Source organism: Diabrotica virgifera, chromosome 1 (assembly GCF_917563875.1).
Source record: "Diabrotica virgifera virgifera chromosome 1, PGI_DIABVI_V3a".
NCBI classification, from domain to species: Eukaryota; Metazoa; Arthropoda; class Insecta; order Coleoptera; family Chrysomelidae; genus Diabrotica; species Diabrotica virgifera.
Genome location: NC_065443.1, coordinates 316,799,421 through 316,818,075, shown reverse-complemented (window position 1 = coordinate 316,818,075; position 18,655 = coordinate 316,799,421). Strand labels below are relative to the sequence as shown.

The window sequence follows — 18,655 nt, the reverse complement described above, 5'->3', positions numbered from 1 at the left end:
ACTCGCATTAGAATTCGAAATATTTTTACATAAAGTATTCTTACCTATAAGTAAACCTCACAATAATTAACAATATTCTATTTTTTTTTTCAATAGTCCAACAATTTAGTTCTATTACACAAAAATATAGTAAATTAATTAGAAATAAACACTAACCAATTCTTAAATAATACACCACTGCACTATGAGCATCAAGTTAGCTAAACACCTATCACAAATCGATTCGAAAGTAGGTGGATAATTTGCCGCTAATTAGTCGTTAATTAGTTGTGAAAATACCGATTTTGTCGTTTCTTTTTTTTTATTTTTTTAGGTGCTTTGCTAACTTGATATAAAGTTAGCAAAGCACACCTCCGAAAAATGACTTCAGAGCGTTCGTAGGAGAATCGGAATAGGATTAGTTTTTGCCGCTAATTAGTCGCTAATTAGTTGTGAAAAAATTAATTTTCCAAATTAATTTTTTTTTTGTTTTTTTGGGTGCTTTGCTAACTTGATATAAAGTTGGCAAAGCACGCTTCCATAAAATGATTTTAGGGATTTCGTAAAAGAATGAAAATAGAATGAGAATTTGCCGCTAATTAGTCGCTAATTAGTTATGAAGAAATGAATTTTCTAAATTAATTTTTTTTTTTGTTTTTTTGGGTGCTTTGCTAACTCGATATAAAGTTGGCAAGCACACCTCCGAAAAATCATTTTAGGGTTTTCGTAGAAGAATAGGAATAGAAAAAAAATTTGCCGCTAATTAGTCGTGAATTAGTTGTGAGAATACCGATTTTGTCGTTTATTTTTATTTTTTATTTTTTTAGGTGCTTTGCTAACTTGATATAAGGTTAGCAAAGCACACCTGCAAAAAATGACTTTCGAGCGTTCGTAGAAAAATGGGAATAGAATGAGAATTTGCCGCTAATTAGTCACTAATTAGTTCTGAAAAAAATAATTTTTTTAATTAATTTTTTTTTTGTTTTTTTGGGTGTTTTGCTAACTTGATATAAAGTTGGCAAAGCACGCCTCAATCAAATGATTTAAGGGTTTTCGTGAAAAAAAGAGAATAGAATGAGAATTTGCCGCTAATTAGTCGCTAATTAGTTGTGAAAAAATGAATTTTCTAAATGAATTTTTTTTTCGTTTTTTTGGATGCTTTGCTAACTTGACATAAAGTTGGCAAAGCACGCCCCCATGAAATGATTTTATGGGTTTCGTAAAAGAATGAAAATATAATATGAATTTGCCGCTAATTAGTCGCTAATTAGTTGTGAAGAAATGAATTTTCTAAATTAATTTTTTTTTGTTTTTTTGGCTGCTTTGCTAACAAAACAAAAAAACAAAAAAAAATTAATTTAGAAAAATAATTTCTTCACAACTAAGTAGCGACTAATTAGCGGCAAATTCTGATCCTATTTCCATGCTTTTTCATAAAAACCCAAATCATTTTATGGATGCATGCTTTGCGAACTTTATATCAAGTCAGCAAAGAACCGTCAAAAACGAAAAAACGACAAAATTGGTATTCTCACAACTAATGCACGACTAATTAGCAAAGAATTCTTATTACATTGCTATTCTTCTACGGAAACCCTAAAATGATTGTATGGAGTCGTGCTCTGCCAACTTTATATCGAGTAAGCGGAGCACCGTGAAAAACAAAAAAAAAATTTTCTGAATAAAATTCCTTCACAAATAATTAGCGACTAATCAGCGGCAAATTCTCATTTTATTCTCATTCCCCTACAAAAACTCTGAAATCATTTTATAGCGGCGTGCTTCGCCAACTTTATATCGAGTTAGCAAAGCAGCCAAAAAAACAAAAAAAAAATTAATTTAGAAAATTCATTTCTTCACAACTAATTAGCGACTAATTAGCGACAAATTCTCATTCAATTTTTATTCTTTCACGAAATCCCTAAAATCATTTTATGGAAGCGTGCTTTGCCAACTTTATATCAAGTTACCAAAGCACCTAAAAAACAAAAAAAAAATTCATTTAGAAAATTCATTCCTTCACAACTAATTAGCGACTAATTAGCGGCAAATTCTCATTATATTTTTATTCTTTCACGAAATCCCTAAAATCATTTTATGGAAGCGTGCTTTGCCAACTTTATATCAAGTTACCAAAGCACCCAAAAAAACAAAAAAAAAATTAATTAAAAAAATTAATTTCTTTACAATTAATTAGCGACTAATTAGCGGCAAATTCTCATTCTATTCCCATTCTTCTACGAACGCTCGAAAGTCATTTTTTGGAGTTGTGCTTTGCTAACCTTATATCAATTTAGCAGAGCACCTAAAAAAATAAAAAAAAAAAAAATAAACGACAAAATCGGTATTCTTACAACTTATTCACGACTAATTAGCGGCAAATTTTTTTTCTATTTCCATTCTTTTACGATAACCCTAAAATGATTTTTCGGAGGTGTGCTTGCCAACTTTGTATCAAGTTAACAAAGCACCCAAAAAAACAAAAACAAAATTAATTTAGAAAATCAATTTGTTCACAACTAATTGGCGACTAATTAGCGGCAAATTCTGATCCTATTTTCATGCTACTACAAAAAAACCTAAATCATTTTATGGATGCGTGCTTTGCGAACTTTATATCAAGTCAGCAAAGAACCGTCAAAAACAAAAAAACGACAAAATTGGTGTGTTCACAACTAATGCACGACTAATTAGCAAAGAATTCTTATTCCATTGCTATTCTTCTCCGGAAACCCTAGAATGATTGTATGGAGTCGTGCTTTGCCAACTTTATATCGAGTAAGCGGAGCACCGTGAAAAACAAAAAAAAATTTTTTGTGAATAAAATTCCTTTACAAATAATTAGCGACTAATTAGCGGCAAATTCTCATTTTATTCTCATTCCCTTACGAAAACTCTGAAATCATTTTATAGCGGCGTGCTTCGCCAACTTTATATCGAGTTAGCAAAGCACCCAAAAAAACAAAAAAAAAATTAATTTAGAAAATTCATTTCTTCACAACTAATTAGCGACTAATTAGGGGCAAATTCTCATTCTATTTTCATTCTTTTACGAAATCCCTAAAATCATTTTATGGAAGCGTGCTTTGCCAACTTTATATCAAGTTAGCAAAGCACCCAAAAAAACAAAAAAAAAAATTAATTTAGAAAATTAATTTTTTCACAACTAATTAGCGACTAATTAGCGGCAAAAACTAATCCTATTCCGATTCTCCTACGAACGCTCTAAAGTCATTTTTCGGAGGTGTGCTTTGCTAACTTTATATCAAGTTAGCAAAGCACCTAAAAAAATAAAAAAAAAAAAGAAACGACAAAATCGGTATTTTCACAACTAATTAACGACTAATTAGCGGCAAATTATCCACCTACTTTCGAATCGATTTGTGATAGGTGTTTAGCTAACTTGATGCTCATCACTGCACTGAATAGATATCGACACAGATAAGCGAATCGTGCTATTATACTTTGAAATCTGACGCAGGTTTGTCAAAATGACAGTGACTCTTTCTGTATGTTGCCTAATCAGTTATTACTTATAATATGTTCGATTTCTTGTTAGAGATAAAAAATTTTAGTAGTTCCAATGTGACACAACATCTAGACATGGGATAAAAAAGCTTATTTAAAGAAAGTGTATTTTTTTGTTCTTCTTAACCTTTAACTACACGCGCTGGCGTATTTTGTATGCCAGATATAAGAATCCTTCTGCAAATATATTTAAAAATTTAATTTTTGACCTTTTTCATCTCTCTAACCTATCACTGGAATGTGCTTTACAAGTTTTAGTTTCGTTATAATCGACATTCTGGGAAGATCGTAATTTAAAGTTTATTATTTGTTGTTTCCGGTGGTGGACAATATACGCCACGATTATAGTAATATAAGTACATCTTTGAATTGTTTTTTAGTCATTATGGAACAAAATATATATATATATATATATATATATATATATATATATATATATATATATATATATATATATATATATATATATATATATATATATATATATATATATATATATATATATATATATATATATATATATATATATATATATATATATATATATATATATTTTAGTACCTACCTAATTTTATTTATCATCGAATCAGATTCCAGTTATAAATCCCAATTGGCTGACTGAGAATTAACTCCAAGTATTCACTGATGCCGAATAATGTATATAACAAACAACCAAGTGTATTTTAAAAATGAAAATAAACAAATCCGCTGTTTTTAAAAGTATTTTCTTGTGGCGTATAAAGTACGCCACGCGTGTAGTTATCTTATAACTTGATGCGCGGGTAGTTAAAGGTTAATGGCGATACAGGCCCCTTTTTTGTAATATTTTATTTAATTATAGAGTAATTTCCACATACTAACATATTTCTCAAATTGGGCTCTGTACCGCCATTCTTTACTATAATATTACGAATATGTGTGCCAAATATCTCTACAAAATATGCAAAATTAAAGCCGCAATCTTGGACCGCGTTTTCCGTTTTTGATGACGCGCTACTGTAGCCTCTTAATGTAACTAGTGGAAATATGGGCAATGCCTATCTCTGCCCAAGAAACAGGTAGGTGTTTTAAAAATGTCCCAAGTCGGCACAAAGATTAAAACTGCCCGATATAAAATATACCAGCTCGACTCATGGGATATTAAAAATTTTAAATTGCTCTCACAGAAAAATATCACTAAATTTTCGATCGAGTCATTCACTAATAAAAAGTTTTCCCCTCAATTTTTTTGGTTCTCATTTTCATAAAACTTGATGAACTTCAAAAATTGATTTTGCTAAAGCTGGTTGTAACTTCCGACGAGCACAATACCGATTTTTTTTACACAATGTAAATCATTTGTTGTCAAATTCGTTAAATTATTGTCTTTATTATTTAGTTTTTTTTTTTCTAATTAATTTGGAAGGTTTTTCAAATAAGTCATCTTCAGCCTTTCGGTTTATCCCGTGATTTAAGACTTTTCTTTCTAATAGGTTTTCTGATTCTGGATCGTGATTATGATTTATACTATGGTTTGTTTTTAAACCAAGAGGAGTGATTCAAATTTGCCGCGCTGTAATGCCTGTTTGTAATTGGTCCAATCACAGGCAAGTTTACTCCCAGAGATATGTCAAGAATATATCTGGCTAGGGATATGCTAAATAATGCATCGGGGTGTAACTGTAACGTCGATATCAAGTACGGTGGTCTAGCTATCTTTGTCTGTCGTGCGAGTGTGAGCGTATCTACCAAGAGGTGGGAGTAAGGGAACGACAGTTAAGTTGGATTTATAGTTTGACGTAGCGTAGACGTAGACGCAACGTAGACGTAAGAAACGGACTGGAGACGGAAGAAAATATTATGTCAATTTATAGATCGACGTAGCGGAATTTTTGCGCATGAGTAGAAAGAGTAAACAAATGACTTAATTCTAATTCAACAACATAGCCTATAAATTATACGAACAGTAAACAAACTTTGTGTTTATTTATTTATACTTATACTATTATTTATTATAATATTTATCTGTTTTGTGTGTTACATGGATTAGGAAATAAACGAAAGTATGCTCTTTGGTGCCGCATGCCGTGGGATTTCCAACTATTTTGTTTCATTTCCTGGTCTTTAAATGTTTATTGGATTTACCTATCGTATAATATGTGTGGATAACCACGAATTAGGCTAATAAACAACTCATATTTATCTGAAATATTGAAATGACTCTATGATATATTTTTATTAAATTAATAACTTAACATCCATTGTATTAACAAATAATTAACAAAATTCGAATATGTTGACAATCAACTTTTTACACAACACAAGGAATGAGGGGGCGGGGCGGGTCCACTTTGAGTGACAGAACAAAATTCTGCCTTATGATTGGCCAGACGGAAGAAACGCACTGTAAAAGATGAAAGTTGGTCATCTCTTAAGTTGGATTTATAGTTTGACGTAGCATAGACGTAGACGCAACGGAGACGTAAGAAACGGACTGGAAACGTAAGAAAATATTATGTCAATTTATAGTTCGACGTAGCGGAATTTTTGCGCATGAGTAGAAAGAGTAAACAATGACTTAATTCTAATTCAACAACATAGCCTATAAATTATGCGAACAGTAATAAACAAACTTTGTGTTTATTTATTTATACTTATACTACTATTTATTATAATATTTATCTGTTTTGTGTGTTACATAGATTAGGAAATAAACGAAGATATGCTCCTTGGTGCCGCATGCCGTGGGATTTCCAACTATTTTGTTTCATTTCTGGTCTTTAAAATGTTTATTGGATTTACCTATCGTATAATATGTGTATATAACCCCGAATTAGGCTAATAAACAACTCATATTTATCTGAAATATTGAAATGACTCTATGATATATTTTTATTAAATTAATAACTTAACATCCATTGTATTCAAATAATTAACAAAATTCGAATATGTTGATAAACAACTTTACAAAATTGATGAGGGAGTGTCCACTTTGGGTGACAGAACAAAATTCTTAATTTTGATTGGCCAGACGTAAGAAACGCACTGTAAAAGATGAAAGTTGGTCATCTCTTCCGTTACGTTACGTTTCTCTTATGTTCTGTCAGGCGCTTGCGTTCATTTATAAACACGAGTACACAAAATTCAGTGTTGATCTTTTTTACTGCGTCTCCGTTACGTCTACGTCTACGCTACGTCAAACTATAAATCCGACTTTATGTTACGTTACGTTTCTTTTACGTTCCGTCAGGCGCTTGCGTTCATCTATAAACACGAGTACACAAAATTCGGTGTTGATCTTTTCCAATGCGTCTCCGTTGCGTCTACGTCTACGCTACGTCAAACTATAAATCCAACTTTACACAGAGGCGGCAGCCATCATATGCTAGAGAGAGAAAGCTAAGCGCCAGTAGAGAGAGATAGATAGACCACCGACCCGAACTGCTCCGCGTTACGCTATTTTTCGGAGTTGGCCAAATCTATGTGTGTAAGATCTTTGTTTACTCCACTGTTATAAAATTTTGACACTAATGACATTTATCAAATTTTGACATAATTGGCATTTCATAGGTTAATTAAGTTATATCGGCGATTTTTTGTATTTTCTGCGTTATTCCTTTAATTTTTAGACTTCTAGTCTGCTTTTATATAAAAAGCAGTTTTTTTTTTAACTTTTTAGCGACGTATTACTATAATATAATATTTATGGATTACCGTCGAGGGCCGACATGATCAACCAAAAAAGAAGATGTATTTGGTGATTATTCTAGTGACTTTCTTGGGTGTGAATCTGTCTTTTTAGGTTACTCCTCCTGGTTAAAAAATAAACTATAGTTGTAATTCGATTCTTATTTTCTCCAATTGTTTTTATGAAAGCTTTGCAATTATCCTTTACACATCTCCACTTTGTTTCACCTGAAGCTAATGTTCGTTTTTGTACTTTAAATTTATAACGTTCACACACTAATAACAAACAATTTTCCTCTTTGAATAAACATTTCACTTATACTTTCGCTTTAAAGATGTCATTATACTCTATTTTGTCTGGATACTGAATTAGTAATTGATTGAAAGATAAATTGATTCCACTACGAAGTATCGAGCGAGTAACATCGTTCTGTATTTTGTCGTGCTTTGTAAAATATAATGCAAAAACAGTGACATTAGCGTACCTTCAACTATGTTGAATTTAAACAGTCAATATGTCTCACACGGCCAACATTTCCAACCAAGGGAAACTGTTTCTTAAATTCGCAAACAACCCAAAATTTCTGTACATTTCTGTAATTCCAAGATAAAATTATTATTATACCTACGAAGAGGTAATAATATCTACCTGTTAATCTTCAAGCCGACCTGGGGAGTTTTTAAAATGTACCTGGGGTATCATAAAGGACTAAAGGATTATAGTGAGCAGAGATGGGAATGCCCCGGAAATATTGTTAAAGATATAACATCCACAAGATGCAGGTGTCTTACTTTTCAATCATATAATATATTATACATATTATAGAAAATATCTATATTATAGAAAATCGTGTAACACTGTAAGAACTGTCCAATGCAAATTTATAATACATATAAAAAGAACTTATTTGTACCTTACCTATATTAATAATACCATTTACGTGGTTCAAAACTTGTGTTTCTATCATTGTATAAAGTATGCTATATGTACTGTTTTCTGGAAAACATTTGATAGGATCGGAAAGGAATCTAAATGGAAATAGTCTCAACTTAAAGGCACTTTTAATTTCTTCCATCACACCATAACCTTTTGTCAGCATGTGTCTGTTCTGTAGGACTTTGTAAGAACACTGTGGTTTTAAAACAAATTCGGGTCCTAAAGTTTCAAATTTGTCCCAGAATTTTCTTTCATCCTCGTCTAAAATTTCTTCTTCATCTGAGTCACTGACTGAATCTATAAATAATGGAAAAAATTAGGTTGACAACTTTTATGCTTCTTTAAAAATAGAGAGAAAAAGAAAAATGTGGAAAAAAAGAATGTGTGTGTGTACTTTGTACGCATGTAAGAAGTTATACTTCTATAATTCTATTGTATAATTTCAACGAAATAAATATACTTAACAGTTTATTTGTATTTTATTTAAATATTAAACCAACTGTCTTACCTACTACTTTCAAACATTTTTTATTAAAACAATACCAAAAATTAAGAAAAAAACAAGAATATGAATCGTCCGAGAATTGAACCCGGGACCTCTCGATCTCTGGTCCAATGCTCTACCAACCATGTCATCAAGCTCTATGTAAGTGACGTCTCGGATATATTTACACATCACGGTGACAAATAGGTCAAGTGAAGTATAAAAATGTTAGATATAAAAATAATAGATATTTTATTATCTTACTCCCAAGGAAGACAAATCCAAACACACAAAAATTATAATAAATAATACATTTACTAAAAACACTAATATATTCTTTTAATGACTTATTTGCGCTGATACATACATAACTTGAAAGATTAGCAACCAACTACATACTGTCAGTGTGCGCATGCGCCCAGAATAATAAAATTTCACTCTTAATCGCGCCTAAAGATGTATAACTTCGAAAGGAAAAACACAAGAAAATGCTGCAAGTACCACACCATTAGCTTGATGTTCCATGTGGTAAAATTGCTGGTGGAAAATCATCCATAACCGATTATATCATAAACTGGGCATAGCTATTAGGTTTGTATGATCAATAATTAATGAAGATAGACTACAATGACCTCATAATTATATTGAATTTACACTATAAGCAGTGAGCAACAGTATGTGTTAATGAACAGCTGTCAGGGTAAATTGAAATCAGATGTGGGGTGAGACAGGGATGCGTGTTGTCGCCAATTCTTTTTAATGCCTACTCGGAAGAGATTCTGAAAAAACCTTTGGATGGTGAAACAGCTAGAATAAAGGTAAATGGAGTTCCCAATAACATGTTGACGGACAGTGCGTTAAATGTATAAGCAAGTGTTGTGACACTATATGTATTTTGCAAAGTAGAATAGAGAAAAATGCAAAGTCTATACACGTTGTTTTTTGTTTTGTTTTTGTTTTGTTTTTTATTTCCACAGGACAAGCCCAATACAGTTACAATTTTTTACAAATTTTGGAACAATTTAGTAGATACTAAATGTAAGTCATAACACGTAAAATATAATAGTTAAAATAGTTAAAGGAAATAAATAACATACAGAACAAAAATTAGAAACAGACTGGTAAGGATGGACAAAACCAAACAATTAAGAGGCAATATTAATTTGTTGCAAGTCGCGTATAAATTGGTTAGGTGTGGAACTAAAATTAACCCTCTCAGTATTTTGATTTGCTAGACGTAACATTCTAGTTATAGGTTCATTGAGGCCATAATTACATCGATGAAATTGTACACGAAAAGTGGTTTCAACTGCATTTCGAGTACTGTAGGAAGGCAATTTAAACCCAATCTTAGACAATAAATAATGACTATTTGCTGTACCATTTAACAAACTATATAGAATTTTCAAATCATGGTGATACAACATTCTTCCAAGGTATTGATATTTATATATGCTCTAATTTCTTCATAACTGTAAAACCTGTTACTCCCATTAATAGCTCTAGTTTTAAATCCCAAAAACCTAAGGAATTTATTTTGAACTTTTTCAATTTTTTCTGCGTAAACATTATACCTAGTAAGGTGACCAAATACTACAACAGTATTCCAAGTGAGATCTAACAAGAGAACAGTAGGTATAACAATTTTAGGGTATTGGGACTTTTAAAATTATAGCAGTTTCGTTTCATGAAGCCAAGCATCTGTAATGCCTTTGAAATAATATACCTAATCAATATGATCTGCGAATTTTAGAGATTTGTCAAACAGTATTCCAATATCTCTTATTGTATTAACACAATCTAGTGGTGTGTTATCAAGTTTATATTCAAACGGAATATACATTCTACCTTGATAAAAACTAATTTCATGGCACTTTTTGACATTTAGCTCCATTTCATTTTCTTTAGACCAACCCTGCACTTTATTTAATTGAAATTGACTGTGGAGACTGACTTAGTTTTTTTGAACAATTTTGGGTATATTGTTGAAATATTTAATGGTTAAATTAAGTTCACCTTGGTCTTGTCTCTTTAATAATTCATTTCGAGTTTTAATAAAAAGCTCACGTTGCATTTGAGTTTGATCGAGACTTATAAAATTTTTTTTGTCTTTGTTGGTACGATTACGTCTATTGTTAAACACCATAAAAGCTTCTTGACCAGAAGATAGTGTTATTTTTACTAGTCGATTGCCACTTTTATGTTTCTGACCCACTCGGATTATTTTTTTAACTTCAACGCTGGATGGGTTATCTACGATTTGAGTTATGAAACTCATTAACTTCTTGATAATTAGAGTTATGATTTGTTTCTGGAAAATTAAAAATCATGAGATTATTTGCTCGGTTTTGTATTTCGGCAATCACTTCTTCGGCACTAAGATTTGACCTCTTCTTTTAGATTTTGAATTTCCACTTTCATTTGCCCAACTTCTGCCTTAAGAGCTTCAATCTGCCTCACAAAATTTGGCACATTTTTAAATGCAAGCCTACACTCAGTACAGAAAAAAGTATAAAGATCTCTTCTGCATGACCACTGCACTTAACTCACTGGCACTGAGACTGGTGCACTCTTCAGTATTATGTAATATTATGTGACAGCTGTCACACACTACAGATTTATCTCCCATAGGATTTTTACAATTTCCATTCATAATAATACTTTGAACTAAATTCCTGGACTATAAGACTATTGAAGGCCACTTATATTTGGAATTTGGAAACAAGATAAATTAGTCTCTACTAATTGATGTCAGCAAAAAAGAAGGAAGCAAAAACCAGCCCATTAACACCTTAGTGTGGATTTATAACACAATTTAGTCAAATTATTGCACAACAAACACAGGTTCAACAAAACAAGGTAAATCACTGAGTCACTTTGATTTTTCTGCAAATTTACATATAAAATAAAGTTTATTTACTACACAAAAACCTCACAGCCGTTGTGTCACATTACATCAATGGAAATTAGATGATAGACGTTCTGTCCGTCAACATGTTAATAACATTAGATATGCGGATGACACTGTCATCTTATTGACCACAATACCACAGTATTGACCACAATCCGGTGACCACAATAGTGGAGTATGGACAAGAAAACGATCTAACAATGAACATCAAGAAGACAAAATTTATGAGAATATTGAAAACTTTAAAGAAATATCGATAATCTTTTTATAATCGGAACCAATGTTGAACAAGTAGACCAAAACGAATATCTTGGAACAACGATCAACTCAACAAATGATTACTCCTAGGAAATCAGAATAGAAAAGGTTGGAGCCAATTTTAACATAATGAGAAAAGTGGTTTGCACAAGAGATTTGAAGTTGGAGCTAAGAGTTAGATTGGCTAGGTGCTACGGTTTCTTGACTTTGTTTTATAGAATGGAAACTTGGACCTTGAATGCAGCTTTAATGAAAAAACTGGAATTATTTGAGCTGTAGGTGTACAGAAAAATTCTGAAAATATCGTGTACAGAACATTTCACAAACAAAGCGAGTCTGAGAACAAGAAAATTGGAATATCTCGGACATATTATAATATACAGAAAGATACAACTTATTCCAATTGATTAAGTATGCAGGGATAGGGTTCCAGGAAAAAATAAGCATCGGGAGATGTGGGATATCAAGGCTGCGCAACGTGAGAGAATGGTAGGAATGTATATCAAATGAACTTTCCACAGCAGCTGCTCCTAAAGCCCAAATAGGTATGATGATTGCCAATCTCCGTCACGGAGATGGCACTTGAAGAAGAATAAATAGAGTAACAACGTACCTCTATCAAAAGAATCTGTTCTACAATGATTAACTAGTGACACATTGGAAGATGTATTCAATTCTTTCCTGGATTGTTCTTGTTCATCAATATCACAAATCTTATCGTTTACAAATCCAACAGGTAATCCCACTGGGTTTTCAATTCCTTCTTTAGTCTCTTGCTTCAATCTTTTATCTTCTTTTTCTTGCAATTTTTTGGCGACTTCTTCGGATATAATTTCTTCCAGTCTTAGTAGATGAGGTTGTTCAATTTTTGCCCAGGGAGACGTCATTTTTTATTAGCAATAAGCACTTACAATCAGAAATCAGAATATTACCGATTTAAATACTGTGTTCAAGTGCGCAATTATTTTCGTAGAAATATGAATATTATGAATCATTATTGCACCATAAAAAATTTTACACTTTTTTTAAATTCTGAGTTGCGCCAAATGTAGGCAACCTGGCAACCAACAAATTGTTCAAGTTCACCTGTGGCCTGTGCAGTGTTGCACGATCTTACTGTTCCTCGTTATAATAAGGGGAAAACAGACGGACCACAGAGTGGACGTTATACCCCAGACGAGGTATCCCCAGACGTTATACCCCTGAGGTTTGGTGTAACGTCCACTCTACATAATATAGGGCGGCAGATTGTTATATAAGAATTTTGCATTTAATGATAAGAAGGATATAATTTGGACTACATATACTACACATTCTGAAAAATATGTTGTTTTTTTTTCAATTCTTTCACCCTGTATATATTAATTTTTCAAAAAGGTAATACCGGCGTTGAAAAGAACGTAAAAATATTTTTTAGGAAATATTTTGAACTTTTTAGTTATGTTAATTACCATTTAATAAATGTACAGTCGGAAAAATGAAAGAATACCCATGGACGAACATATAAAACACGCTGTATTTTCCTGTCACCGTGTCACAAAGAAAATTGTCCAGTGCAAGTACATGTAACAATAATTATTACATGTACTTGCGCTGGCCAATTTTTTGTGTGACACGGTGACAAGCAAATACAGCATGTTTTATATGTTCGTTCATGGGTATTCTTTCATTTTTCCTACTGTATACCTTATCTTCACATGTACCTATGTGCGGCAGATTCGTGCAAATATTATAAGAATTTTGTGCATTTAATGGTAGAAGCATATAATTTGGACCAAATATACTACACATACAAAAGTTCAAATTAAGATAATATTCTTTTTCTCGTGATCATCTTTCAGTGCGTCAGTTTTCGATTTCTTTCTAACGCATTAAATTGTATGTGACAGAAAAAAACGCACGTCGGTGATTACATTCCATCGGTGACATTTATAACATTTATTCTAGTTGTCGATAGATGGCGCCATAATAAAAAAGAATGTGTGTGTACTTTTGTACGCACGTAAAGGCGGAGATACATATGCGCTCTGCTCGGTGTGCGAGCCGCTCGCGCGCAGCGTATTCGTCAGATTAGTACGTGTTTTCAAGTGACGCACAAACGGCACGCACACGGCGCACCACGATCTAAATTCTGTCGGTTTTTCAACAAACGCTTTGATGGTTCGCAATACGTATTTGGACGGGTTTGCGAGTGGTTTGTTGGTTTTGGCGCGCATGAGTTGAAAATTTGTTAGTAATGGAATAGTCGGAACTGTCGGAAGGAAATTGATGTTTACCGTGGAAAATCATTATTGTGGGATCCTCAATAAAGAACCATTTAATTTAAAGAAACAACTTAAATCCGATCTGAACGGAAATAGAAGCTGAAATAAAAAAATGTACATGCGGACCTTTTTAAAAAATGTTAGTTCATTGTTGTACTAAAAATAACATGTATTAAAAATAAGATTTACTATTTTATTTGTGCATAAGCCACAATTCGAGTTTGAAATCAAGTTTACTTGACGTTTCGACTTTCACTTCGGAAATAGTTATCAATATCAAAAAAACATTCATAAGCAGATATATATTATGTGTCACCGGAAAGCGAAATAGGTAATGCACGACTTGGAGAACCTATAGTTTTCCAACTTCGTGTCTGGTGAAGCAACGCAGTTGAAACAAGCGGATATATTATAATTGTGTCACCGGAAAGCGAAAAAGGTAAGGCACAACTTGGAAGACAAAATAGTTTTCTAACTTCGCTTCTGGTGAAACAACAGAGTTGGAACAAGCAGATATATTATAATTGGGTCACCGGAAAGCCAAAAAGGTAACGCACAACTTGGAAGACCCAATAGTTTTCTAACTTCGCTTCTGGTGAAGCAACGGAGTTGGAACAAGCAGATATATTATAATTATGTCACCGGAAAACGAAAAAGGTAACGCACAACTTGGAAGAGCCTATAGTTTCCCAACTTCGCTTCTGGTGAAGCAACGGAGTTGGAACAAGTAGATATGTTATAATTGTGTCGTCGGAAAGCGAAAAAGGTAACGCACATCTTGGAAGAGCCTATAGTTTCCTAACTTCGCTTCTGGTGAAGCAACTGAGTTGGAACAAGCAGATATATTATAATTGGGTCACCGGAAAGCCAAAAAGGTAACGCACAACTTGGAAGACCCAATAGTTTTCTAACTTCGCTTCTGGTGAAGCAACGGAGTTGGAACAAGCAGATATATTATAATTGGGTCACCGGAAAACCAAAAAGGTAACGCACAACTTGGAAGACCCAATAGTTTTCTAACTTCGCTTCTGGTGAAGCAACGTAGTTGGAACAAGCATATATATTATAATTGGGTCACCGGAAAACGAAAAAGTAACGCACAACTTGGAAGAGCCTATAGTTTCCTAACTTCGCTTCTGGTGAGGCAACGGAGTTGGAACAAATAGATATGTTATAATTGTGTCGTCGGAAAGCGAAAAAGGTAACGCACATCTTGGAAGAGCCTATAGTTTCCTAACTTCGCTTCTGGTGAAGCAACTGAGTTGGAACAAGCAGATATATTATAATTGGGTCACCGGAAAGCGAAAAAGTTAACACAGGGCTTGGAAGAACCTATAGTTCTCTAATTTCGTTTCTAGTGAAGCTACGCAGTTGAAACAAGCAGATACATTACAATTGTGTCACCGGAAAACGAAAAAGGTATCGCATGACTTGGAAGTACCTATAGTTCTCTAATTTTGTTTCTGGTTGTAGGAACAAGCAGATATATTATGGTAGGGGAGCAAAGTATGCTAAATGTGCAGTCACTCGAGCGCTTTGGGGACCTATTGGGTTGTGATTATTAGGTCCTAAAACCAAAAAAGTTAAGTAAAATTTTCCATTTTAGTGGGGACTTCCCATTTTTTAATTTAATTTTCCATTTCCAACAATCTTTTTTCCGATTATAGCGCCATCTATCCATAATTCAAAAAAATGTTTCGAATAAAAGTTGTTTATTTTTATACAAACAATCCAAATCTGCAATAAGAAACGGGGTCTAGCATTTAAGATTTTAAAGTAACCCCCCACCACACCTCCGTGGGGGGTCGTGTTTGGAACCATTCGATAGATTTTTCAAAAACATTGATAAAGTGTATTTTGCAGTTTTTCGATATGATGTTTATTTTGCGAAAGATCGCGGGATTTGTATTTAAAATTTTAAATTTACCCCCCACCCCTCTCCGTGGGGGTCAAGTTTGGTATTTTTCGATAGATTTTTGAAAAATATTGAACACGTAGTTTTTAGTTTTTCAATCTGACGTTCATTTCGCGAAATATTCGCTTTTTTTTTGTGAAACTTTTTGACTCACCCATTTCCGTACGGCCCGCTCAAATTGTCATATTTTTGAAATATAGACTCTTTTGTATGTACTTAACTTACCTTATCTTAATCTGACAATTTCGAGTATTTTAAGGATAGATTTTTTTTCGGGCCCCCCTGAACGAACTCCCCTGTGTTAAGAGCCAATATATGGTGGAGGTACATCTGCAGGGTACCACGTTTCTCCCCATATGATAATCTGACGCGCTCGAGTAACTGCAAAAATCCCCGCTTGGGCTCCCCTACCATTATATTTGTGTTGCCAGGAAGCGAAAAGGGTAGTTCCCGAAATGTTCCCAAACTGTGGCTTATTCCACATAAAATAGTAAATTGCATAAGATGACACAAGAAAATAGTTTCAGAACAATACCAAAATAAGATGTAGTAGAAGTACAGGACAGAGACATGATTATCTACAATTACTAAACGTTCGTAAGTTTCCTCTGGATCGTCAAAATGAAAAATTTTAACGAACAATAACCGCGCCACGAACGCGCGGCGCACACACGGCGCGGAGTTCGCGGCGCGGATATCTGTGTCCGCCTTAAGAAGTTATACTTCTACTACATATTATGTGATTTTTAAGACAATACCAAAACTTTTAAAAAATTAAAGAATAAAACGCACACAAACACATTGAAAAATGCCACAAAGAAAAAATTATTTCTGAACGATAATAATTGTTGGCAAAAATTTTAAATACGCATTCTCTGAAAAAAAAATTATATAACAAATATACTTACAATCATAAAATGAAAAAAAAAATAAAAACTTGCATCGGGAATCGAACCCGTGAACTTCATGCCGCTTTGATTCGTAATCGAAGCCTAGACTCACTCGTCCAATCCCACATTATTTCTCATGTGGAAAAATAGGGTAACTGAACGTTTTACTGTTTGACAGTTGTTTTAAATATATATGTAATTAAATTATGTAGTTTAAATCTTGTGGAAGAAAATATTAAATAACAAAACAGTAAGAAAACAATATATTAGATGAAAATTGGTAGAACTTATGTTGGTAATCAAATTAAGTATGTAAATCAAAGCATTACATACCTACTAGATAAATAAATCTACGCCAAAATATCATAATTTAAAAATAAAAATCGGACCTAATTTGGTATTTCTCTCTAAAATCCCCATTCTTGAGAAAATAAATGTATGTATTCCAACCTAATCCAAATGTTTAATTACAATATGATTATAATAAAAACTACTTACCAAATTAGAATGAGTTTTCCTTGTCCAAAATAGTCCAAAAGTCCAAAAATATAGGTATATGAAAACTATTTAAAAAGGCAGTATAACTATTAACTAACTTTGTTTCTTTTCACACAAATTTCAAAACGCAACAACCATAAATAATCAAACTACACTAGGTTCGCTTTCAAGATGCAGTAGAAAATAAAAAAACCAAGACACGTTAAATGCTACTAGGAGCACTTCCGAATCATAATTTACAATGTAAAAACTTTGGAAATCATGATTTGGAATGTACAATGTATATACATTGTAAATTATGATCCGGTTGTGCTCCTAGTGGCATTTAACGTGTCTTGGTTTGTTTATTTCTATTTCTACTGCATCTTGAAAGCGAACCTAGTGTACAGCTGTGCCACAGCCGCCATTTGGAATAATTTTTGACATGTCATTTGAACATCCAATCAGAACAAAGTTATAATGCGCATGCGCCGGGCTGATAGGTTTTAACATATAAAAATTCACCCTCTATCGCCGGTAAAGAAGTATAACTTCAAAAAATATTTTTTTAAATTAGATAATAATATTACAAATATAATCTGTATAATTTATAAGAATATACAAATCAAGGAAAATGCCATTTTATAAATGCAAGAAACACATTTGATTTGTTTTTATTCCAAATTGAAAATAAAATGTGACAACTGTCAGATTTAACTAAAATGTCATGTTAGAATAAATGTCATAAATGTGTATTATTACGGACTTACCCTTTTTCCTATGATTTGTTACGCACTGAAAAATGCTCATGAAAAGGACAATATGACGCTAACTCAGATTTTGCATTTTACAAAAATGGCGGGCATTCAAAATGGCGACTACACATATGTGACTAATAGCACGATAACTTTTGAACAAAAAGCCCGATTTCAACCAAATTTGGTATATAGGTTCCTTTTTTGGTGTATAAGTTCGAGCTCTTGAACCGGAATAATCGGTTTACCAGAAGGTGTGTTTTTCCTGATTTTTTATGTAAAAATATGTTATTTTTTTTTTCAAATTCTTTTACCCTGAATATTATATTCATTTTTCAAATAGGTAATACCGGCGTTGAAAAGAGCGTAAAAGTATTTTTTAACAAATTTTTTGAACTCTTTCATCATCATCATCAGTGGCGTTACAGCTCTTTGTGAGCCAAAGCCTTCTTCAGAACAATCCTCCATTCGCCCCTGTGTCTGGCAACTCTTCTCCATGCTCTAATTCCAATAGATTTTAAATCAGTTTCTATGTTGTCTTGGTACCTAAGTCTCGGTCTTCCTCTTGCTCATTGTCCTATCGGCCCTCTT

The 18,655-nt window shown here is 32.8% G+C and overlaps 1 protein-coding gene across 1 annotated transcript in view; it reads right to left on the bottom strand.

The window, feature by feature from the left end:
* LOC126879266 (serine/threonine-protein kinase RIO3-like) overlaps window positions 1-12,809 on the bottom strand; it is a 40,151-nt gene extending 27,342 nt beyond the window's left edge. The window contains exons 1-2 of the mRNA XM_050642339.1: window positions 12,377-12,809; window positions 8,093-8,407 (exon numbers count right to left, since the gene is read on the bottom strand). Of these exons, the coding sequence (XP_050498296.1) occupies window positions 8,093-8,407; window positions 12,377-12,650 (589 nt within the window). The 5' untranslated portion in view covers window positions 12,651-12,809. The remainder of the gene's footprint in view (window positions 1-8,092; window positions 8,408-12,376) is intronic.
* Window positions 12,810-18,655: the final 5,846 nt, after the last annotated feature.